Below are 25,036 nucleotides of genomic sequence, written 5' to 3' on the forward strand. Positions count from 1 at the left end.
GGCGCCATATAAATAAAGTATAAAAATAATAATAATAAAATTACATTGGTGTAGAGAGCATCACTTTGCAACGGGTTGGGTACAGGATCCTGGCACTCAGACAGGTTTATGTATCAAGCAGTGAAAAGCGTGAAGTGGACTAGTGGAGAAGTTGCCCATAGCAACAAATCAGCTCCTACCTATTATTTTATAGTTGCTATACATGTGGACGTAGAGTGGGAATAGTAACCTGTGACGAGCGATGCGAGCCGCCGTACTTGAAGCATGGTGAGTTAAGCAAGCCCGCGCAGATAAAAATTTCTTCTTTTGGTGGCCTTTAAGGGCATGGAACCGCACCTCCGCGGAAGTGGATAGATCCCCTTCAGTATTTGTACCCTGACGTCCACAACCATTATTTTATAGACTGTACGTGATAAATGCTACTCCAAAGCTGATAAATTGCTATTGGAAACTTCTCCACTGGTCCACTTTTCACCGCTTGATACATAAACCCCAAAATTCCAACACCGCATCCCTACACGTATGCTATGACGATTGGAAGTAATATTATATTTCTAGAAGGTCCCAATCACTAACCCTCCCCCAAGTGCCTAACCCCAATACTTACCGTCGGCATGTCAGCGATCAGGATGCTGGCACCTAGATTTTGGGCGCGGGCATCCAGACTGCCAGGATCATTACTACACTTCATCCCCTTTGTAACAAACCAATAATTCTTGTATTGCCAGTCCGGAACTTGGAGCAAGGAGCTTACGTTCCTGAGGGGACGCTTTAGTAAGGTGCACTGTACACACACGTGTGTGGCCGGGTCCAGTCTGTAAGAAGCATCAGCAGGAGGATGGAGGGGACGTGGGAGACCTTACCTGAGAAACTCAATGATAAGATCCGACAGACGCTACGAGAGCTGCGTTTCACACATATGACACCAGTGCAGGTACCGTGTGTGCGTCCTGTATATACCTCCCCGTTCTCCTGACCTGTGACTGCTGCAGTGCAGCTTCTGGGGCGGCCCAATAAGAAGGTTTAACGTTATGTGCAGTGCGGTCCTCTTACTGGGACAGTATACCGAGGCTGGCCGTAGCAGGACAATTACATTTATCTGTCAGGTCAGACATCCACACAGTTCCATTTAGTATCCTACTGTCTGGTTTCAGATTCACAGGAGAGGCTCAATTGCATGTTGTGCCAAGGTAGTATAGCCTGGAAATGTATCATCATTGTGTTAGTACCTGGGTTTCTGATGATCATGTAGTCAGCCATGGCACTGAGGATGACACTCATGAACGCATTACAATAAAATGGAAGACAGATTGTATTTAACGGTTTCAAAACCTGGCAATAGCGGCGTGACACTTCTGCATGCATTTTGTTGTGTTCGGAGCGAGCCGATCGATATTTACTGATCAATTTGTTTTCTCGTTGGTGGAAATAGGTTATTGTTTGTACAAGTCAGTAAATGTACAGTAATTTGGTTACCCAAGCTGTTACAGATAACATATACATGGTCCCTGACTATCCATGTGGACAAAACTAGTTAGTACTAATAGCTCATAACTGTGTTTTGCACTTTTCCTGTGGGAGCTTAGTGAGTACAACTGGGAGTCCCATATTTCAGAGACCGAATACAGGAATTTATTATTATTGTTGGCATTTACGTCAGGGTTGTCTTAAAGCAATGCACTGGGGCCCCTACCCACCCATACACGGGAAAAAAAATTAAAAGGTCAATAAAATTAAACCCTCCTGCATGCCCATCAGACCTCCCACACGTGCAGAGAGACACTGTCTGACTGGTCTGAAGCCGGTGGATGAAGTGAAACTGGGACTGAGGTGAGTACTCGTCATTGGGGGGTTGGGGTGGGGGAGGTTAGATCAGAATACAGTGCATCGGCGGCCGGCTTATAAAAATATAAAAAAATTACCAAATGGCCACAGCTGCAGGGGGGCAGGTTGTCGGGCCCCTACAAGCTACGGGCCCTTGGGCAACTGCCCAACAAGCCCAATGGAAGAGATGGCCCTGATTTACGTGACACCAATATGATATAAACCTTTGTTATGTATGAAAAACTTAAATTAACAGCACTTTCTTGCTGCTGTCAAATACAGTAAAACAGTCACTGGATCCAATCACTACTATTTCTGATAATCGATGTATGTAAGAAATATGAATGTGTTTTTATATTTCCACTGGAGAACAGAATGTTTTAGGATTTGCACAGTGTCATAACTCTAAAGCTGCATACACACGTAAAGATTTTCTATCCAACCATCCAACTAGTTGATTGGTTGGAATGAAAATCTGGTAAGGTATGAAAGCAAATGACAATCATCAATTTGCTCCCAAATGCCGGACAATGGACAAAAACTGTTGTTTGAACAAATTGTTTAGATCAAACATTTAACAAACTTGTCTGACGACCATTTTCATCGGTTTTCTGGCATTTAGGAGCAAATTGCTGATCATCATTTACTCCCATACGTTACCAGATTTTCATTCCAACCAATCAACTAGCTGGACGTTTGGACAGAAAATCTTTACGTGTGTATGCAGCTTTAGAAACAACCCTAATGCTGGGTACACACTAGACCACAATTGGGGTGGGAGTTACTTGAGAAAAATGAGATGTCTTGAAGAGCCACATTTTATTTTTAAAAACTAAAATATGGCTAATTACATTTTTCATAGAAAAATAACGCATTCATTAATACAGTGATACATATCACTGTATTAATAAATGCATTGTTTTTCTATGAAAAATGTGATTATTAGCTAGATTTTAGTTTTCGATAATAAAATGTGGAGAGCTGTCAGCGAGGAGTAGGGGGCTGCTGGGTGGTTTGTGCAGGCGAGACAGTGGATGGACAGGCACCGCACCCCCTTTGAAAGTGCCCGACTCTACCTCTGATGCCCGAGAGCTGTCAGTAGGGAGCAAGGGGGCTGCTTGATGGACTGTGCAGGTGGCACAGTGGATGGCCAGGTCCCACACTCCCTCCAAACAAGTGCCCGGTGTCTCTAAATGCGGTCAGTTGTGAGACTGCTAGCAGTGTGCCTCACGTGCTGCGCATAACACATCCCCCTATACGTGGCTTGTGCGCCGTCAGCCCACTGCCGAAAGGAGAGCACCTGCTGCACTACCGCTGTAAAGTGAGCCACCATGCTTGTGGCCGCGAGCTTCCGGTGGCTCGCAAGCGACGGGTTGGTGACTGCGGCACTAGATGATAGGTCTAGTGTTCATTCTAGCACCCTGCACCTGTTAAATCCTGTGCAGTTTCTCTTTCATGTCTGGGGTGTCGCTGTCTGCTCTGTGCTTCTAGTACACAAACTGCCAAATGTCAGCAGTTCGTTGCATCAGCTGAGTGTGCTAGAAGCCACAGAGCAGAGAGTGACACCCCAGACAGGAAAGAGGAACTGCACAGGTTGAGAAAGGCGCAGGTTGCTAGAATGAGGACTATGTTGTTCGATCCAGCGGATCGTAGCGACATATGGGGTACATTGTTTAGTGTGTACCCATGGTATACGCGCTCCCGCGGGTTGTTAGCGACATCGCCTTTCGGCACTGTTGCAGGGCTGACGGGGCATGTCGCTAACGATGACACGTCCCACACCCCCCGTCGGACTCCGCATCTGTAAGTGTGGTTGCACTTGCAGCATGCCGGGTACTGTCACCGGCGATGTCGCGCTGGGTGCGCATCACCTAATGTGTACTCATCTTTTGAATTTACACTTATATGGTAGATAAGCCTAGTGTAATATCACATTTATAATATTAACTATGTTATAACTTTGCTAGATAAATTATATTTCATTTATTTTTTTACTGGATTAATGCCATTAGCAGCCTTGCCCTCATTACCAACTACTCATCCTACCAATGGGCAGGTATCTGCCTCCAACAAGATCTGCCCATTTATGCTGCTGTGAACATACTGATGACCTGGTTGACTACAGGTTGTTTTATGCCCATAATCCCCCCCCCCCCCCCCCCCCCATTTCAACACTGTACACAGAAACGATCAAGGAGGTAAATAGTGATCACAAGAAGGAGCTCTGACACTTACAGCTACAGCTTACACATTAACATTATTTTTTAACTGTTCTCTTAAACTGTAAACCATGAAATGTAAATGTTTCTCTTTTTCCCTTAGTCTGCAACAATCCCTCTGTTCATGAGCAACAAAGATATAGCTGCTGAAGCGGTAAGTATGTGACTCAATTAAACTATGGTTTTATTCTGAGTGGTAAACTGCATAGGACTTCAGCTCAATAGAAACATTAAAATAAATTAATTTAGCTGATGTGGCTGTTTATGTTTTGTTTGTATTGCTTTTTAGTACAGTGTACTACTTTATTTTTTTTTTATTTTTATACAGATAACTGGAAGTGGGAAGACACTGGCATTTGTAATCCCACTTTTAGAAATACTGCTGAGAAGAGAGGAAAAATTAAAGAAAAATCAGGTAGGCAGAAAGCATTTTTTACAGATGTTATTGTTTAACCCCTCTGCTGCAGAAGATGAGTGGGGTTCATCCTCTGCATATACACCCAGACTGCAGAGAGTTATGCGTAGAGTGCTCCCCATAATATAAAAAAATAGCAGCCGCGGGTGTTCCAGAGGTCACGTGACGTGTGCGAGTGCCGAGGTCACCGTTATGACAGGCGGAATTTTAAGTCTCCATGTCACTCCCACCATAGAATTTATGGGGGTACACCTGTTTAAAAGAGGGCCTGCATAAAAGTTAATGTCTGGCGATCACAAAATAATGTTCAGGCATGGTGGAAGATCTCCCTCAACCTGGCTATCAATAATTAAGGGGCACCCAATTTAGAAAGTGTGGGGCTCATGATGTACTTATTGTCTGGTGATTTTCTGTATTTGAGCAGAAGAGAACTATGTGCCCTATCATGCCCTTAATTACACCTGTTTACGTGTGGGCTTTCACCATGTGGGTCCCCTTTTTCAAATGATGAGAAGCTACTGTCTGCTGATCATCAGTGCTATGGAAAAAAATACTTTTCCATAGATGGCCCTATCTCCCCCGTACTGACCTGTGCACACATGGGGGAGTCTACTAGTTCAAACGATGTTCGTCCTTAGTAGTTATTGCCTGGTAATCCCCAGATAAAAACTGAAACCGTAGACAAAAGAATAGAATTTTCCATAGATGGGAGGGGCTCTAAAGACAAGAGCTTCCAAATCTTGTATCAAATTAAAAAAATAATTCCCTCTGGGGGTATACGGAGAGAGAGATTGTATTTTATTTTTGTTTTTACTATTTTCTTGATTTGTTTTGACAATGGACTAGCATTGTGTAATATATTATTGTTTGTTCTGTTGAATACTTCTATATTCTGTGACTAAGGTATTACATCTAGACAGACATTTTCACATTGTTTTCATATTGAGATCCGTTCTATAGATCGACAGTTAAAAGGTCGACAATGTCTAGATAGACACCAGATGTTATACAGTCAATAGGTCGGCAGGGACAAAAGGTCGACATGTAACCTTCATACACATCGACCTTTTGTCCCTGCCGACCTGTATTAAGGTCGACGTGTACAAATTGTCGACAGAGTCAAAAAGGACGGTACAAAATTAGTCGAGGCAAAAATGGTTGACATTTTTTTTGTATTTTTAGGGTCAGGCACTTACCAGAGGGTTAGGGTTAGACACTTACCCTGATGGTTAGGGTTTGGCACCAGGAGGGAAGGTTAGGGGTAGGCACTTACCGGAGGGTTAGGGATAGGCACTAGAAGGGGCTTGTAGGGTCAGGCACCTACCCCGACTGTTAGGCACCAGGAGGAGAGGGTTAGGGTTAAGCACCATGGGGAGTGTTAGGGTGAAGATTAGGGTTAGAAAAAAAAGTAAGCCATTTTTTATTTTTTTTTGACCCTGTCGACCATTTGTACCTGTAGACCTTCTTACATGTCGACCTATTGACTGTCTAACATCTGGTGTCTATCTAGACACTGTCAACCTTTTTACTGTCTATCTTTCAATCCACACCCTTTATATTAAGGGGCCTAGTAATGAGTTTTGTCATATGCAATGAGTGATAAAACTGTATTCAGTACACATCCACCCTAAATGTTTACATTATTATAGTGGCACTGCCTCTCAATACAGAGTGGTGTGACCTTCCAGCCTTCATTCACATGTATCCTTCCAAACAGTGTTGTCCAGCACTAATTCCAAGCTACTGGAGAGACTTGAATAAGAATGCTCATTTGTTAATGAGAGCAACCCTTTTTACTACCACTTTACTGTACATTTTCATTGTATTGTGTTCTTTGTCATTACCAATAATATTGTGGTATGTATTTTGACATGGACCATTCTCCTTTGCAATGTTGGTTAGTTGTAAGTACAGTAAGATACATTAATGTTTTGCTTTGTTTGCTCCATGGTGCAGGTCGGTGCTATAATAATCACTCCAACTCGTGAGCTCGCTATACAGATCAGTGAAGTGATTTCCTATTTCTTAAAATATTTTCCACAGTTTAGGTAAGCTCTAATTTTGATATGCAATTATTTTATTCCATTTTAGGCAAAGCTGTCTTAAATGCATTTTACATTTTAAATGGTTGTTTGAAACAGACCTCCCTTTCTATAATAGGGTTGTGGCTCTTTCTTTGTTACCCCTTCTGTTGTCAGCAGTCTTTTTGGAGCAAGCGATAACTGACGCAGCGTTTGTGAATGATAGCAGATTGCCAGAGGAGCCCCCACCAAAGTCCGTATATATGGAGAGAAGTTGTCCCAATACTAATTAAAGTGTAAAATCCCATCTAACAATACTTATTAAATAAATTAATTGCTTGAATCATAGGCTATGAGCTTGTCAGCACATTACTTACCGGTATATTCAGTAGGGTCTTGTATTTGTATGTAAAATACACTAGCATAGTATAGTTAAACCTTAAGTAAGAATTAATGCGTTCATTAAAGTAGTGGTGTCCTGTTTTATTATATTTTTTCCCCTCTTTCAGTCAGATACTACTTATTGGGGGCAGTAATCCAGTTGAAGATGTCAAGAAATTTAAAGAACATGGGTATGTGACTTGTACGTACAAACTAGGTTCACCGAGGCTGAATATATATATATATATAATTTTTTTTTTTTTTCCTTAATTATTATTTTTTTGTTATTCTTTAATAATTCTAAACAACATTTAAATCAGGGGAGGGGGAGCAGAACACTGAACCCATACAGTGGAAGCCAGTATAACATTTTTCCAATTTAAACTTGAATCGAGATGAAGAAGAGCAAAATCAAGAACAGAAAAGGCATTCATCCTAACAATGGGATTATCAAATTGCTATTCATCACTTTGCGAAAAGCAAGAGGAGGAAGGGAAAGGTACCCATTGCTTGTAGCGGAAAATATTGCAGAAAATATTGCACCCAGACAGAGTACAGCCATGAAGCTTATGAGGAGGAAGGCTATAAAGGCAGAACGGTGAAGGTATTAGCCATATCTAGTATGAGGGTGAGCTAATGAGGGAACAGTAAGCATTCTATTGGTTGAATTCCTAGCCTTCTCAGCCAGGTGCAGGAGAATTCCAGGTATGAATATGCTGCTCAGAGTGTCTTCCATTGTAATGTAAATATTGATGCCACTGAACCATTTTTAAGTTATTTGGGTGTTAAAGAGTGATCTCTAAAGTGGTGACACCCTGGCGAGATTTTGTTCAAGATATTATATCTGGGCAATTGAACCATCTTGATAAGATACTTTTTTGTGTGAAAACTACTGAAGACATTAGCAAGAAAGTTTGATTGCCCTGGAGAACTTGCATTGGGCAGGAATATACTGTTCTAGCAATGTCAGCAGGCGTTCATACCAGGAGCCAAAGAGGTTAGATTGCATCCACGTATTCTTAAAAGGTGAAATGGGATAGGATCCAAGTGATGCTGGTACCACTGGACTGGCCAAAGGACAGTCATTCTTTAAGGACGGTGGGCCAGCCTCATCGGTACTTGATCACTGAATATGTTGTCTTGGTACAGGGAAAGAGGTTAATAGCTGCTTCTTTCAGTTGATTGAATTACTTCAATTACCTACCTTTTGTAGGTGATTATGCAAAACAACCTGAGGGCCTGATTCAGTACGGATCGCAATTCTGCTTATATGCTTGCACCGCAGTTGCTAATATCAGCGGTGGTATTTAAATGTTTGCATTCGCATTGCGATCGCAGCCAGACATAAGGATGCCCACGTCCCCTTACTCACATAAGATCAACATAGCAAAACAATCTGTAACATCGGACCCATATGCACACTTGCACAAGCCCTGACCTTACTCAGAAATTGCTATCAGCCATGCACGCTATCAATGCTATGGCTGCTTATGGCCACGCAGTGGATAATTTATGCACGCCCCTGCAACTGCTTTGCAACGCACTGGCACGCCCGATCACCACCCACAAACGGCACTTCCTATCAATCACTTTGCTCTGGGTCTGCATATCCTCTGCAATCGCAGTTCCCATCACAATTGCTAGTTCGCGCACTGTGATGTATGTGCAGAACGCAACAGTCGACCGATTGCGTGCGTGTTAGCAACTGCATTCCTTGCTGCATCAGGCCCTGAGTACAGTCTTCCTTGGGATTTGATCTGGTCTTTACAGCTTTACAACATCTGGTGGAAATGGTATTCTTATGTGAAAAGTGGTATCCCTTCTGGCTATTTGGGGGCACCGTCTTGAAGATCACTTTACCTCATTCTCTTGAAGATAGGAAGCTTCTTCACTTTAAACCTGCTTACAGTCTAGGGTGGTGACAAAGTTTCACTTATATTAGGGTATTTGACACCTGGATTTGGAGGAAGAGGGATCATGTCATTTTTCTGGTGTTAATGTCTAAAAATCTAGATGAAAAGAACTTTTGAGATTTGGAAGACTGATGATCCTTTGGTCTTTTATAAGGTCCCCAAAGAGATTAGCCTGTGCCAGTGTAAATGATTGACAGAAGTAATCAACCTACCAATCGGCAGGTTTACATTCGGGGTAGGAAGCCCTGTTGCGGATGGTGTAAAAGTTTAAGCGCCTCTAGGATGACAAGACATGTAATCCTGAAACTGTGTTGGGGAGCTACATGGCTCTTGGTACATACGTTACCTGGTAAATGTGTGTTTGTCTAAGGATACTAGTTATGAAAAGTAGGGTCTGCTATCGTTACTTCCCACTGTACACACCATTATGGACAGCTTTGAGATGAATCCATTGTTGCAGTGTCCCTGATTGGATAAAAGAGAAAACGGGATATTTGTTTATTTAAAATAGAAATCTTTTCCACTGATTGCACTGGGGGGCATTGTGTGCCCACCTGTTGCACACTGTTTTTCTTGTTAGATTAGGTTAATGTTGTTTCTTTCCCATTCTCCCCCTCTTGTTTTTCCTTTTCTATCCTATCCTGTGGGGCTTGGTTAAAAATATCTGAAGTGCCCTGCGGGGAGAAGGTATTGAGGGGGTCGGAGTTAACATTTTGTAGATTATTTAACCACTTACCTGGCTAATAGTTTTTTCCAAAGATTTTCCCAATATGTATTTTTATTTTATTTATTTATTTTTTTATATTATCAGAGCCATTTAAACCCGATTCAGTTTCATTTTATTAACAAATATGCAGATATGTTAATTTATACTGGATAAGGGATGAATAGCTATTGTTTATGTAATTTGATCATTTAAAAAATCTAGAATTTTGGGGATATTTTTGACTGCTGGCTGGCAGGGAGAGTGGGCGAGGGCAGGGGTAGGTGGTGCTGCTGCAGTGCAGTCAGCAGCCCAGTCTAGTGGGCAATCCTATCAGAATTGCCCATCACAGCCACCTTCTGGCAGTGATTGTAGCCAGGGGAGAGAAGGGAAGCTGCAGCTCAGACTGCTGGTTGACTATCTCCCTGCAGCTACGGATGGGCGATCCTTTTATTATCGCCCCCTTCTGAAGCCCGACTGGCAGCATGGGGTTAAGGAGAGTTTGCCGCAGCAACAGAGCCTGGCAGCTGCTGGAAGATTAGCCGCCGGCAGGCTCTGATGTGGCCATTCCAGGCAAGATGTTAAAGTACTAAACTTTAGGTCTCAGATTTTGTACCACATGGCTACAGTGTCCCCCAATGGAATCCGAGATTACGATTTTCGTACAAAAATCCTGTTTTTACTACACAATCACAATGTGAATTTACTTTTTAAAAACATTGGGTAAGATTTTAGAAAAAGTTGACTAAAAGTAGATTAATACACCATTCACGCTGAAAATGAAAATTGTAATTCACTTTTACTCGGTAATTTGTTAAACAACCCGGGATTTTTACCTTTGTGAAAGGGTCATCCCGGGACTAAATTCCCGGGTCTCTGACCCTGGTTTTTTGCAGGGTCGTAGACCCGGCAATTAAGTCGCGGGTTGACCCTTTCACTCAGGGAAAAAACCTGAATTGTTTAGCAAATTACCGGGTAAAAGGGAATTACCCGGGATTTTCATTTTCCTGTGTGAAAGGGGTATCAGACAGAAAATGGCAAAAAATCTGGCATGCAAAATGCAGGAAAAAGCAGGGTTTTTTTGCCATTTCTGTCTGAAAGTGGTATTCGACTTCTAGGCTTGAGATAGGGAAGGACTAATGAGAAGAAAGACCAGACATTTTCTTCTAACATAATTTTGACCAGTTAATGAGAAATACATCAATATTTGGAATTTTAACCTGGAGCAGTATTAATCTTGATTATTATAAAATTATCGGTTGGAATACTAAAATGGAGATCTAAATGAGACCTTTTTACACTAGAAGCATGGCACCTGTTCATAATGATGATTGCCTTTTGTTTCAAATAACCGTGAAATGTGTATAACCACTGTTAAATGCATTTATCAAATCCGCTCATTGTGAGACATTGCAGCGCTATAGTACACTTGAAGCTGTTAGTTGGCCTGTTGCATGCTTACTTGTATGTCGCTCGCCCTTTCCATTACACCTGTGTCTCTTACATATTCTTACTGTCAATAGTGGAAACATTGTTGTGGCCACTCCAGGGCGGTTGGAAGATATGTTCCGGAGACAGGCAGATGGGCTGGACTTAGTCAGCTGTGTGAAGACCCTGGATGTTCTTATTTTGGATGAAGCAGACAGACTTCTGGATCTGGGGTTTGAAGCAAGGTGATACAATTCTCTAATACATTTTCTGACTTTAAATCCAACAACCAAGCAAGTTAAACTTGTTATAACTAAATGTTCTAGGATAGTCAGATGTGGTTCCCTATGAAGATATATTACCCTTTTTTGGAGCTTTTTTTCTCTTGGCTTATAGACAAGGTAGGTGGTGTTTGTTTGTTTTTGTTTAAATTTGAGAAGAGTGGTCGCTGTACAAAGGTAATAATACTTCTTGTTAGGGTTGGGAAAGATGGAGAATTGCATCAACTGCTACTTTTGTTTTCGAAACCACTTAACTGGTGATGTCGCACGTGAAGCAACCGCAGCCAGAAGTGCTTCAGCTGCCAAGGTCGCATCACGTACGACTACGCTGCCCCGATCTCGTCTGACTCCCTGGATCCCCAGAAGTGATCTGGCGGTCTGTGACCGCCAACATCACGGCCGGAATTGCTCTCCAGAGTGCCGTCATTCTGGGGCGCATGCGCAAGGGATAAAAGTGCGAGGACTATATGTAAAAAATTGAAACAGCGCAAAGATACTGTAAGTAGGTAAAACCACTGCACTCAATGGGTCAAATGAATAAATCAAAATGTATTGGTTAATAAGTACATCTTGCATATACTCATATACAAAGGAAATACTATTGAATGTCTAAAATCTGCATAAAATGTCCCAAAAGCAGTCCAACCTAATCTGCAGTTAGGAATATGTTATGGATTACCGTATCCTAAGGTGTATGTCCATACCATCCAGTAAGGATATACCACCAAGCAAGCTAAAGAGGTCCTGGTCGGCCAGACGTCCAGCTTCTAAGCCAGATGACAAACTCTCCTCCTGGGGGAGCCAGGATGGGAGGCCGACTTCTTCAATTTGCGGACTACTGGCATCAAATAACAGATGCCTGGGTCCGAGAAGTGTTTTTTCAGGGGTATGCTCTCACTTTTCGGAGACATCCTCCTAAATCTGAAAACCCTCAGGGTTATCTGTGTACCCAAGTTCCGTATGTAAACTCTTCGATCCATGGAACCTGGGGTATTTTTTGGGGCTTCTCTGGACATTCAAGGTGCGTACTTTCATGTGCAGATTAAGCCATATCACCAACAACTTGTACTGGTTTCTGTCCTGAAACATTACCAATTTTAGGCACTGCACTTTGTGTTCTCGACGGCCCCGCGGGTCTTAACCAAAATAATGGCAGTGATGACTGCCTATTTCAGGCTTCAGGGAATCAGAATACTGCCATACGTGGGCGGGTTTTCTGATAATGACAGTCTCCAGCGATTCTACAGCACCATCTCCAACTGACATGGCCTCCCTACAGAAGCATGGCTGGATAATTGATTGGAAGAAATCTTCTCTGTCTCCAATACAGCGGATGGTACAAGACTGTAGTCCAGTCATTGCGAGACGCAAATTGCTCCGCAGTCAAAGGGTATCTATTCGACCGGCGAAGCAGATCTTGGAGTAGATGGTATCCACTTTCGACATGGTGGAATATGCTCAGTTCCACTCCAGGCCTTTGCAGCAATTGATTTTCTCCAGATGTAACAGGCCGTATCATCTAATACGGTTCCAGAGGATCCTTCTCACTCTGGAGGTTCGTCTCTCTCTCTCGTGGTGACTACGTAAGGATCATTTGGATAAAAGTCGCCCATTCTGGATCCAAGATGGGGTTCTTTTTATCACGGACGCCAGTCTTCATGGATTGGGGGAGGTGACAGTTCATCACACCTTTCTGGGAAAATGGACAAATCAGGAAAGTCATCTGTCCATAAACCAGTCTGGAGCTTCAAGCAGTATAAAAAAGCACTTTTCATGGCACAGAACCTGCTCCAGGGCAGGCTGGTCCAGATCCAGTCCGACAACGAGACCACAGTAGCCTATCCCAATTGTCAGGGAGGCACACGAAGTTATGCAGCCATGAGGGAAGTGACAAACATTCTGGTTTGGACAGAACATCTTCTGGCTATCTCTGCAATAGTCATCCAGGGTGTCCTCAATTGGCAAGCGGACTTCCTAAATTGTCAGGACATACACGTCGGAGAGTGGATTCTCCTCCTGGGGGTTTTTCAACTCCTGGTGGACAAATGGAACCTACCAGACATAGACCTCAGTGAATCGCGTCACAACCACAAGATCCCCAGGTACGGATCCAGGACCAAAGACTCCTCAGCCGCCTTCAGGTACGCACTGGCAGTAAGATGGGTTTACAGGCTGGCGTATCTTTTTCCTCCAATTTCCCTCCTCCCAAGCATCCTCAGGAAATTCAAGCAGGAAGGTGGAACAGTAATCCTAGTGTCTCCTGCTTGGCCTAGATGTCATTGGTTCACCGACATATGGAATCTATCCATAGATAGTCCGTTTCCTCTTCCTCTATGGCCAGATCTGTTAGTGCAGGGTCCTTGCCTGCATCCTGACTTACCTCGTCTGTCCTTGACGGGGTGGTTCTTAAGGCTTCCATCTTTAGAGCCAAAGGTTTCTCCAGCTCTGTGAATTATATGATGCTTAGGGCATGAAAGTCTTCCTCTGCCCGCATCTGTTACAGAGTGTGGCATTCTTTTGGGTGTTACCACAAGAAAGTGTGACCCTAAGGTTTTAGGTTTTCCCGCGTACTTATTTTTTCTAGGCTGGGTTAGACTTTGGTCTCTGCCTAGCCACCCTGGGAGTGCAGGTTTCTACGCTGTCAGTCTGGTTCCAGAAGAGAATTGCTTTTTTGCCATATGTTAGAATTATTTTTTTCAGGGGGTTCTCAGAGTTCAGCCACCTTTTTGTAGCACCGTGGGATTTGTCTTTGTTTCTCAAGGGGCTACAAGCTCCCCCATTGGAACCTCTGGACTCTGTAGATTGGAAGAGGTTGACAGCGAAGACATTTTTTTTCTCCTCGCTATCTCTTCTGCACGCAGTGTCTCTGATTTGGCAGCACTTTGTTACTCCCCATCTTTTTTTTTTTTTTTCACCAGGTTAGAGCTGTCCTCCATACAGGGGAGGGTTACATTTTTGAAGTTAGTGTTCCGTCTTCATGTGAATGAAGAAATTGTGGTTCCAGCATTTTCAGTCTTCAGATCTTTCTGTTGGTGAAATCTTCCTGGATATGGTTTGTGCTCCCCGTATCTATGTGGAGCGTACAACTCTGTTAGAAAATCACTCTCTTGTAGTGTTATATGGTTTTCACAAACAAGGTTGACCAGCCAACAAACAAACTCTGGCTCGATGGTTACTTATGACTATCTCCCAGGTTTACACTAAGGCTGATCTCCCAGTCCCATACACGTCGACAGCATATTCTATTCAGTCTGTGGAACCCTTGTGGGCATTTCATGTTTATGTTGAACATTTGTACAAGGCAACCATGTGGTCTGATGTGCACACTTTTCTTTATGTCCACGCCTTTGCTAATTTTGCCTCAGGATGCTTCCTTTTGGACAATGCGTTTTCCTCTCTGTTCAGGAGTGCCCCCCCCCCCCCCCCACAGGACCTGCTTTAGAACATCCCCATGGTATCCGTGTGGATCCCTATGGACCCTGAATAAGAAAATATGCGATATGGTAGACTTACCATTGATAACTCTCTCTTTCCTCAAAGTCCATAGGTTCCACAGGGCACCCACCCTGACGCACCTCGATTCATTGGGTAATTTTTCTTTTGGGCACAGATTCCCTCCATTTTCTAAGAGCGTTTTTGGTGTACGATTGTTCTTTCTTCTCCTCTTTCCTTCTCCTGCCTTGGACTTGAACTGGTTGCCTGTGGCCGAGGGTGGGGTATATAGAGGAGGACCAGAGGCATCCTGGGAGCTGAAAGCTTAACTGGTTGGTGCCTGGATCACTCCAACCACATTATCCCCATGGTATCCCTGTGGACCCTATGGATTTCGAAGAAATAGTTATCAATGGTAGGTCTACCATAACTCTTAATTTGTTGATTTGCTTCTCTTTCTATTCCTACAAAGTTTGATAGTGCTCCATTCCAGTTACTTTAGGCATTATTTTATGCTTCTTTAACCAAGAGGAAAAGACTCCTATATGATTCTGTGATGGGAATATGTAGGGTATCATATTTTCCAATCTGAGAAATTCCCCTCTATTTTTCAGATTGGAAAAGCTGGATGCTTTATATCCCACTTATAGTGTCAGGTGAACATGAGAAGGTATGTTTCGATCAGTGGTAGATCTAGACTTTACTTTTTTGGGGGGGTGGTGTAAGAATTGATACTGACTCCTCTCCTCTTCATTACTCCTCCCACTTACAGTTCTACCCCTCCCATTTTAAACAAATATTGAAAAAAAAAACAGAATATTCATTAACAGCAAATAGATCATAATAAATAAAAATTGTTCTACCTTTACAAGGCAAACTCCAGTCTTTGACTGCTTTGCGAACAATGGAAAACAATCACTTTGTCAATGACTACTGCAATTTCCCAATGGGAGTGTAAAAGCGCTAAACCACAAAGAGTAAAAGAGTTTGATCCACAAAGTTCCCTCCAGCCCCACATGTGGGCCAGACCCCCCTCCTCCCAATAATAATATGCTCCACAGAGCAGGATTCCCCCCCCAATAATAATTTGCTACAAAGCAGGCTCCCCAGCCCCACATATGCACCAGACTCCCTTCTTTCCAATAATAATATGCTCCACACCACAGACTCCCCCCAACCAGCCCCACATGTGCATCAGAACCACCTTCCCCCAGTAATGATATACTCCACGGAGCAGACCCCCCCTACCCGATCCCCAAGTGTGCAACAGACCCCCTTCTTTCTAATAATAATATGCTCCACACCGCAGGCTCCCCCCCCCCAGCCCCACATGTGCACCAGAACCACCTTCCCCCAGTAATGATATACTCCACGGAGCAGACTTCCCCCTACCCGATCCCCAAATGTGCAACAGACCCCCTTCTTTCCAATAATAATATGCTCCACACCGCAGGCTCCCCCCCCAGCCCCAGAACCACCTTCCCCCAGTAATGATATACTCCACGGAGCAAACTTCCCCCTACCCGGTCCCCAAATGTGCAACAGACCCCCTTCTTTCCAATAATAATATGCTCCACTCCACAGGCTCCCCAGCCCCACATGTGCACCAGAACTACCAGTAATGATATGCACCACGGTGCAGACTCTTACCAACCCCCCCCCCCCTGCCCAGCCCAGCCCCACATGTGCAACAGAACCCCCCTCCCCAATAATAAATTGCTCCACAAAGCAGACTCCCCAGCCCCACATGTGAACCAGACCCCTACCTCTCCCACTCCTTGTACCCCTGATGATATTCTCCACAATGAGTCACAGCAAAAACAAAAGTGTCTGGCAGGAGACGACAAGTCCAACTCTGCATTTATCCGACCACAGCCAGCCCACACAGCCTAGTCTGCTCTGCTGCTTGAGCCTCAAGATGGCACCTGCCTCGACGGATCCTTAGCTTTATGACTGTACTCACACTGCGCATGTCAGAAATCTCTGACCTTGTGCATGCACAAAGGTGGACAGTCACAGGGGGTGCCAGCCGCGGAAGAAAAAACTACTAATTCAGCGGCGCTCAGCTGGCCCCCCCGCCCATAGAGTCTTTCACATGATGCATCAGTTACAAACACAGCCAAATGCGCCGATATATCTTCAGATATCGGCCATCTGCTTTGCTGCAGAGCAGATGCAATATGTCTGTGAAAAATGTTGTTCAAACATATCAGGGGTACACGCCCGCCGACGCATTTGCTAAATATCGGCCTTTTGAACAACCAATATATTGCCCATTGTGTACCCATCTAGAGTTGATTACTCAGGCGACAAGGAATCCCCCCTGAGGGATGATATGCCATTCTTTAATCTGAGTTCTGGTGAAGGACCAATCCATATTTCTAGTGCCTTTACAGCAAAGCTGCAGAGTTTTCTGCTTAAACTTCTTTCTTGTACCCAAGAAGAACAAGTCACTTACAAGTGATATAAGCAGGGAATATCCTGAAGTCTATTCAGGATACGTATATTTGTTCTATTCTGGTAGTGTACCAGGGATTCTTCCATATTTGCCATCAGGAAAGAACAATTTCTGTTTTGGACCCACAGTACCATGCACTGACCTCTGGACTTCCATGGAACTTCTTCCTTTTAATATCTAGGAGCGCTCAGCAGTTTGCCTGGTCTTTAGTTTATCACCTGGCAGCAAAGGCTATATGACTACATTTTCACAGCTTTAATGAAGGTACCTCAGTAAAAAGGGACCACTCACAGTGCCTCTGCAATGCCGGATATAGAGGTTGGCAAAGGAGACTTGAGTTACCATGTCAGCGATTTTCATTCAAAATTGAAAGTTACCTTTTCTGTTAACAGATCCTGTACACTTCTGAGTGATCTCTGCATCTGAATATCTGTAGGTAAATTGTTGTTGCCTAGCACGTGTCATTTGGAGCTTACAATTGTAGACTTCATTGGTTTAAGATTAAATCAAATCGTTTCTTGGTACTACGTAAGTGCCACTCTGTGCTACAGGGTGGATTTAAAAAATTATCCTCCGGATGTTCAAGATCTTCCTCACTATGCAAATCCGCTCTGGATTGTCCAAAATTGTGTATTATGCAGACACTCAGTGAATGCTTGCTGAAGACCGTGCCACCCATGCTACTTTTTACTATTAGGGGGCATGCTTTTACAGTCCAACTCCCTTACTCTGATTCATAAGTTGTTTTTTTTTGTGCAATATTATGCAGACAATGTTGTGGGGGAGAAATTCTGCATGTTTAACTGCCTACCACAGAGTATGGTCTTTCCATATGTACAGTGATGTGTTGATCACTAACATTCTGGCTTTCCACCATTTATTGATAGCTGTCTGGCCTTCAGGTCTGTAAAGAGAGTGTCTGCATCATTGGTATTATTACCAAAGTTCCTGGCCTTCATTATGTAGATTTCAGTGTTTTTTTTGCAGAATCAATTTTTTTTTTCTTTTCGGTGAGGCAGGTTTCAATGAAGGGAAAATTGTTTTGGTCTTTTTTTTTTTTTACTAGTAAATATAATTACTCAGGGGCCAAGTAGCTTACAATGTTGTGCTTGCCTTTTAGATTGTGGTTCTTTTGCGCTCATTTTTTTTTTCTCTCTTTGAAATGGTAGCGGGTTGAAATAAGAATTGAAGGGCCGCCTTTAGTTAGTTGCTGCACCGCTTATGAATGTTTCATGTCCGACTGGGCCTCTTAGAAAAAGATTGGGGCTAAAAAAAAGTTATTCTATTTTTTTTTTTTTCTGTGAAATGCATTAACCTACTGTAAGTGTGTAGCTTATTTATATATGATATTCACACCACTGATGAAAAATATATAAAAAAATATAGTTTTCATATGGTGGATAATTTGTAACATTAACATGAATGGAATTAATGCATGCATATTTATGAATGTCTTATTTTGACATTTCAACTTTATTTGAAGTGGGGTTTTTTTGTGTGTGGCGGCGCTTATGTTTTATTTATTTTTTTAAATAGCCAGTCAACTCTTTTCTACAAGTTTAGATACATAGCTGGCCTTATAATGCTTTAGTTCCCTGGAGCCTAAATATTAGTTTAATTTTCCTATTTTAGCATAAACACCATCTTGGGCTTCCTACCCAAACAGAGGCGGACAGGACTATTTTCAGCCACACAAACTCAGGAGGTGGAGAATCTAGTGCGAGCCGGGCTACGCAATCCTGTACGCATCACCGTGAAGGAGAAAGGAGTGTCGGAAACAAGCGCCCAAAAAACACCCACACGCCTGCAGAATTATTATATGGTAAGGCTGCAGATACTTATAAATCCAGAAAATATGATACTTGTTTGTGTCACTTCAGGGAATGCATTGTAATTGCTCATATCTCCACAAATTAACATTTTGCAATTCACTATATAAGAAATACTATAATATATACAGTGCATCTGGAAAGTATTCACAGCGCTTCACTTTTTTCACATTTTGTTATGTTACAGCCTTATTCAAAAATGGAATAAATTCATTTTTGTCCTCAAAATTCTACACACAATACCCCATAATGACAACGTGTAAAAAGATTTTTGAGATTTTTGCTAATTTAATTAAAAAAAAAAAACTAAGAAATCACATGTACAGTATTCACAGCCTTTGCTCAATACTTTGTTGATGCACCTTTGGCAGCAATTACAGCCTGAAGTCTTTTTGAATATGATGCCCAAGCTTGGCACACCTATCTTTGGGCAGTTTCGCCCATTCCTCTTTGCAGCACCTCTCAAGCTCCATCAGGTTGGATGGGAAGCGTCGGTGCACAGCCATTTTCAGATCTCTCCAGAGATGTTCAATCGGATTCAAGTCTGGGCTCTGGCTGGGCCACTCGAGGACATTCACAGAGTTGTCCTGAAGCCACTCCTTTGATATCTTGGCTGTGTGCTTAGGGTCGTTGTCCTGCTGAAAGATGAACCGTCGCCCCAGTCTGAGGTCAAGAGCGCTCTGGAGAAGGTTTTCGTCCAGGATGTCTCTGTACATTGCTGCATTCATCTTTCCCTCTATCCTAACTAGTCTCCCAGTTCCTGCCACTGAAAAACATCCCCACAGTATGATGCTGCCACCACCGTGCTTCACTGTAGGGATGGTATTGGCCTGGTGATGAGCGGTGCCTGGTTTCCTCCAAACATAACGCCTGGCATTCACGCCAAAGAGTTCAATCTTTGTATCATCAGACCAGAGAATTTTGTTTCTCATGGTCTGAGAGTCCTTCAGGTGCATTTTGGCAAACTCCAGGCGGGCTGCAATGTGCTTTTTACTAATGAGTGGTTTCCGTCTGGCCGCTCTACTATACAGGCCTGATTGGTGGATTGCTGCAGAGATGGTTATCCTTCTGGAAGGTTCTCCTCTCTCCACAGAGGAATACTGTAGCTCTGACAGTGTGACCATCGGGTTCTGGGTCACCTCCCCTGACTATAGCCCTTCTCCCCCAAATGCTCAGTTTAGACGGGCGGCCAACTCTAGGACGAGTCCTGGTGGTTCCGAACGTCTTCCATTTACGGATGATGGAGGCCACTGTGCTCATTGGGACCTTCAAAGCAGCAGATATTTTTCTGTACCCTTCCCCAGATTTATGCCTCGAGACAATCCTGTCTCGGAGGTCTACAGACAATTCCTTGAACTTCATGCTTAGTTTGTGCTCTGACGTGCACTGTCAAGTGTGGTACCTTATATAGACAGGTGAATGCCTTTCAAAATCATGTCCAAACAACTGAATTTATCACAGGTGGACTCCAGTTGGGCTGTAGGAACATCTCAAGGATGATCAGTGAAAACAGGATGCACCTGAGCTCAATTTTGAGCTTCATGGCAAAGGTTCTGAATACTTATGTACATGTGATTTCTTAGTGTGTCTTTTTTTTTATTAAATTTGCAAAAGTCTCCAAAAAACTTTTTACACGTTGACATTATGGGGTATTGTGTGTAGATTTTTGAGGACAAAAATGAATTTATTCTATTTTGGAATAAGGCTGTAACATAACAATGTGGAAAAAGTGAAGTGATGTGAATACTTTCTGGTTGCACTGTATGTTATAGCTACTTGAATCTGAAATGGTTGCTTGCTTAGTCTGCTGTTATTTCCTGTTTAACTTACAGTGGCTGCAGAATATTAATAAGAGTAAGAGTATAGACCTATTTAGCAGCATCCTAAGTTTTAAAATAAAGATGTCCTACGCCATTTTGCTTTGCACTTTACGTGTAAGAATTTAAGACCTCACATGTAAAGTGCTAAGGGGGGAATTCAATTAGCCCCAATAATTTATCGGGGGTGAGAAAAGGTGTTAGTCTGTGGCTTTAATGACTGGGGCTGTTCAATCACAGCCCTTTTTACTCGCCCGATTTAATTATGGTATCGGGCTGTAACGCACAGAATCCGGGAAAAGTTCTCTGATCTATGGGCCTGATTCAGAGCCGGACGCTATTTGCGCTCGCTCGTTCAGAAAATAGGGATGGCTATTCAAAATGAACCGTTCGCTCTTTGCGGTCTGTTCACGCTTCTATGTCTGAACGAGCAAACCAAACATGCGGTCGTTTTTTGGAAAACTACGCCCCCTGGCCACTCGCATCCTACGTCATGTCCGCTATTTATTAGATTAATCGAATACATCGACCAGGGTATGAACTGCTCGCTATTCTTGTGGTTGGTTTTTGCTACCACAATTTTGCGAGCAGTTCTGGCTATAAAATAACCCAGTGACGTGGTCAATGACGCTGCTGTTTTAATTATGCACACCCATAAAACGCCCGTTTTGACCTTTAAGCACGCCTGCGTTCGGATCTCCACTCCCCGTTTTCAAGCACCTTCCCCTGTTACCACCCACATACGCCTCTTTCTGTCACTCAAATTTTCAGGCATTCGCTATTTTGCGAGCACATGAATTTTGACCGCACTGACTGGTTCGCGCATGCATATAACGATCCGTGCGCATGCGCAGTTGGGCAAACATCGCTCGGAGCGAACGAGCGGCCGCTTACGAGCGGCTCTGAATCAGGCCCTATGTGTAAACCCACTGTTTGTGCCCGATTACAGGCTAATTATCACTTATATCTTTTCGGGTCTGCTCAGATCTGAAAATAAATATACGCTTTAGGTGCAGCCTGCGAGCTGCCTTCAGGGCTAATTGAATAGCCACGTGAGATCAATTAGGCTGTGTTAAATTACTGCGGCTAGTTTAATTTCCTCCTAAATCCTCATTTGGAGCCAAATTCACAAGTGTCTTTACCATTTTATTTAAATTTAAAGACGAAGGGACGGATTCAATTAGAGGCAAAAAAGTTGCGGCTGGCGAACTGCTTTTTCAGATGCAATCTTTTCACCTGTGTGGACACAAAGTTTTTGCGTACTTTCACAATGCGCATACCAGATTTTCACCCTATTCAATTTCAAAACAGCCAAACTCATATGTGTGAATGCAGTTAATGGCAAAACTAGCGAAAAGGACAGCTTATTTTGGGGAAATCAGTGCCATGAAAAGCCTAATTGACCATGGAAATCAATATAGAATGTAGTAATAGCCCTAATAAAAGTATTTAGGGTACTTAAATTGAGTCAAAGGGATGTTCTAAGCATATTTGCATAAGTGTTAAAAAAAAAATTGTACAACATTTTTTGGGGTGTAAATTTATTGCTGTAGTTAAATTGGGAGTACATTTAAATGAGTACTAGTATATTTTTGTTTCTCTTCCTTCTGGGCTGGGGGACACTGGACCATGGGGTTGTAGGTGGGAAGGTGTGGAGTTGGCACCAACTACTGAAACTTCCAACCCAAGCTCCTCCCCTCTGCAACCCCCTGACAGTGTAGTGTTAGTGCCTGTGGAGGAAGGCACGTTCTTTCTAGGGCTGCGCTGCAGCCTTTTTTTTAGCATAGGATTTCTTTTTGTTTGTAAATTTTAATTTTTACTATACGTGCTGTGCACTGCTTGTAGCGGCGGTGAGAGCCGCATCAAGGGGGGGATGCGCTGAGCGCTTTCCCCGCTCTAACACTCTGGTCTCCGAGAGACCGTCTGGGCGCTGGGACAGCGTGCTGCTGCACCCTGATAGAGGGCGCAGGCAGTCAGCGTGGTCCTGGATGGCGGGCGCCATCTTGCCTGACTACTTGTTGGCGGCTCCTGATGGTCGAGACCATCACGACCATCGGGCTTGCGACGAGACCCTTGTGGGTAGAGTCTCGTGGCCGCAAGCCCCAGAGAGCTTTCGGCCTGGACAGCAACCCCCCCCCCCCCCGGCCCGCCCACCAAAGGGGGCGTGCTTCACTCAACATCGACAGCACGCCCCCTTTTGTGCAGATCCAGAGCGACTGGGTCTGAATCAGGCCCTATGTGTGTGAGGCATACAGGATGGGGCGCAGATCTCCTCTAGAGTCTCGGCTACGGCAGTCGCGGTGCGCCGAGCATTCTGGCTCCGCGCCTGGGAGGCGGACGCCAAATCTAAACGCTCCTTGGAATCTCTCCCTTTTGGAGGAGGTATCCTGTTTGGCTCCGAACTAGATACCATCATATCCCAGGCGACAGGTGGGAAAAGCACTTTCATTCCTGTGGCACCCCATAAGCAAAGGGGCTCACGATTCTGGGTTTTCCGTTCTTCTTTTCGGGAGACTGGTTAGAGGTTAGACGGCCCGAGGATGCTATTTTCCCAGCCGGGGTTCTGCGCCACGGGGTAGATTCTCCGGTACATTCAGGCGCTTGGGGACTAAAGCGACCGAGAAGCAGAGTACCTGACAGGATCTCAGCCCATCCGGTCTCGAAGGGGGTGGGCGGCAGACTTTTCTGGAACCGGCGGATGCTTGAGTGAGGGGCATTGTCTCCCGAGGCTATGTAATTGACCCTAGGGGAGCCACCGCCGCAATGTTTCTTCGCCACGGCATTTCCCAGGGAGCCAGAGAAGAGACTGGCCTTGTACCAGGCCATCAGCTCCCTCTGTTCCGAGGGAGTCATAGCTCCAGTTCCGCAGTCTCAACAGAAACGGGGTTTTTGCTCCAACCTGTTCCTGGTCCAAAAGCCCAACGGCACTTATCGGCCGATTTTAAATCTGCGAGCCTTGAATGCCAGCCTATGGGTGGATCTGTTCCGCATGGAATCGCTTCGTTCGGTGATCCAGGGAATGTCGGCAAACACATTTTTGGCGTCTCTCGACATCAGAGACCCGTATCTCCACGTGTCGATTTGGGCAGGGCATCATTCTCTGCTCAGATTCACAGCTGGGCGAGCTCATTACCAGTTCCAGGCCCTGCCTTTCGGACTGGCAGCAGCCCCGCGGGTCTTCACAAAGATAATGGCAGCGATGGTGAGTCCTGCATTACGAGGGGATAACGATCGTGCCCTACATGGACGATTTGCTATTGAAGGTGGATTCGGCTGCCCAACTTCAGGCCCACTTGCATCGCACAGTTCAGTTGTTACAGTATCACAATTGGCTACTGAATCTCGAAGTCTCACCTCATGCCTTGCCAACGCCTGATGTTTCTGGGGGTGATCTTCGATACGGCACTACAAAGAGTTTTCTTGCCCGGACCCTTCAGGACTTAGGGAAGTGCTGTCTGCCCCTCTGGCTGGGCATGAAGTTACTCGGTACGATGGTCTCTACCCTCGAGACCATCCAGTATGGGCGCTTTCACTCACATACCCTCCAGTGGGAGATTCTCCGGAATTGGACGGGTCGCTCGGAAGACCTGGTCTCTCAGTTGCTGGTCCTGTCAGACAGCACTCTTTAGTCACTTCGCTGGTGGCTGATTACGGATCACCTTCTCCAGGGTCGGTCCCTGGTTAATCCCAACTGGACCATTGTCACCACAGACGCAAGTCTCAGCGGTTGGGGAGCGGTGACGGAGAACCACTGTCTTCAGGGACCTTGGTCGTCATCGGAGATAGGTTTTCCTATAAATGTGCTGGAGCTTCGGGCCATATATCTGGCTCTGTGCGGGGCCCAGGCCCTCCTGGCCGGCAGGTCAGTGAGGATTCAATCAGACAACGCTACGCCGGTGGTTTATGTAAACCACCAGGGCGGAACCAAAAGCGCGCTTGCCATGGCAGAGGCAGGTGTCATTCTCACTTGGGCGGAGACGTTTGTCCCGGCAATTTCAGCGGTCTTCATATCGGGGTTGGAGAATTGTGAGGCGGACTACCTCAGCAGGACCACTTTCCTGCCAGGGGAGTGGTCTCTCCATCCGGAGGTTTTCCAGCAGTTGGTCCAGAAGTGGGAGCTGTCGGAGGTGGACCTGATGGTTTCTCGCCACAATTGCTAGTTCCCTCGATTTTGTGCGAGGTCCAGAGATCCTTGGGCTTTCGCAGTGGATACCATGACAATTCCCTGGGACTTCCGTCTGGCCTACATCTTTCCTCCAGTTCCCATGTTACCGAGGGTGCTCCGTCTAGTCAGGGAGCAGCAGGTTTCAGTCAT

General features: G+C 44.4%; 1 protein-coding gene across 2 annotated transcripts in view; it reads left to right on the top strand.

Moving 5' to 3' along the window:
* The first annotated feature begins 751 nt into the window (after positions 1–751).
* DDX55 (DEAD-box helicase 55) overlaps positions 752–25,036 on the top strand; it is a 49,747-nt gene continuing 25,462 nt past the window's right edge. Inside the window, exons 1-7 of one of the 2 annotated variants that reach the window (XM_088449061.1) lie at positions 752–934; positions 4,147–4,197; positions 4,372–4,458; positions 6,415–6,506; positions 6,989–7,051; positions 11,000–11,149; positions 18,708–18,897. In XM_088449061.1, coding sequence (XP_088305187.1) covers positions 839–934; positions 4,147–4,197; positions 4,372–4,458; positions 6,415–6,506; positions 6,989–7,051; positions 11,000–11,149; positions 18,708–18,897 — 729 coding nt within the window. In that variant the 5' untranslated portion in view covers positions 752–838. Of the gene's footprint in view, positions 935–1,028; positions 1,107–4,146; positions 4,198–4,371; positions 4,459–6,414; positions 6,507–6,988; positions 7,052–10,999; positions 11,150–18,707; positions 18,898–25,036 lie in introns of those variants that run through there. The other variant, XM_088449062.1, reaches the window with a different exon arrangement.

Source organism: Taudactylus pleione, unplaced genomic scaffold, assembly GCF_031769625.1.
Source record: "Taudactylus pleione unplaced genomic scaffold, aTauple2 ptg000479l, whole genome shotgun sequence".
In the NCBI taxonomy this organism is placed as follows: domain Eukaryota; kingdom Metazoa; phylum Chordata; class Amphibia; order Anura; family Myobatrachidae; genus Taudactylus; species Taudactylus pleione.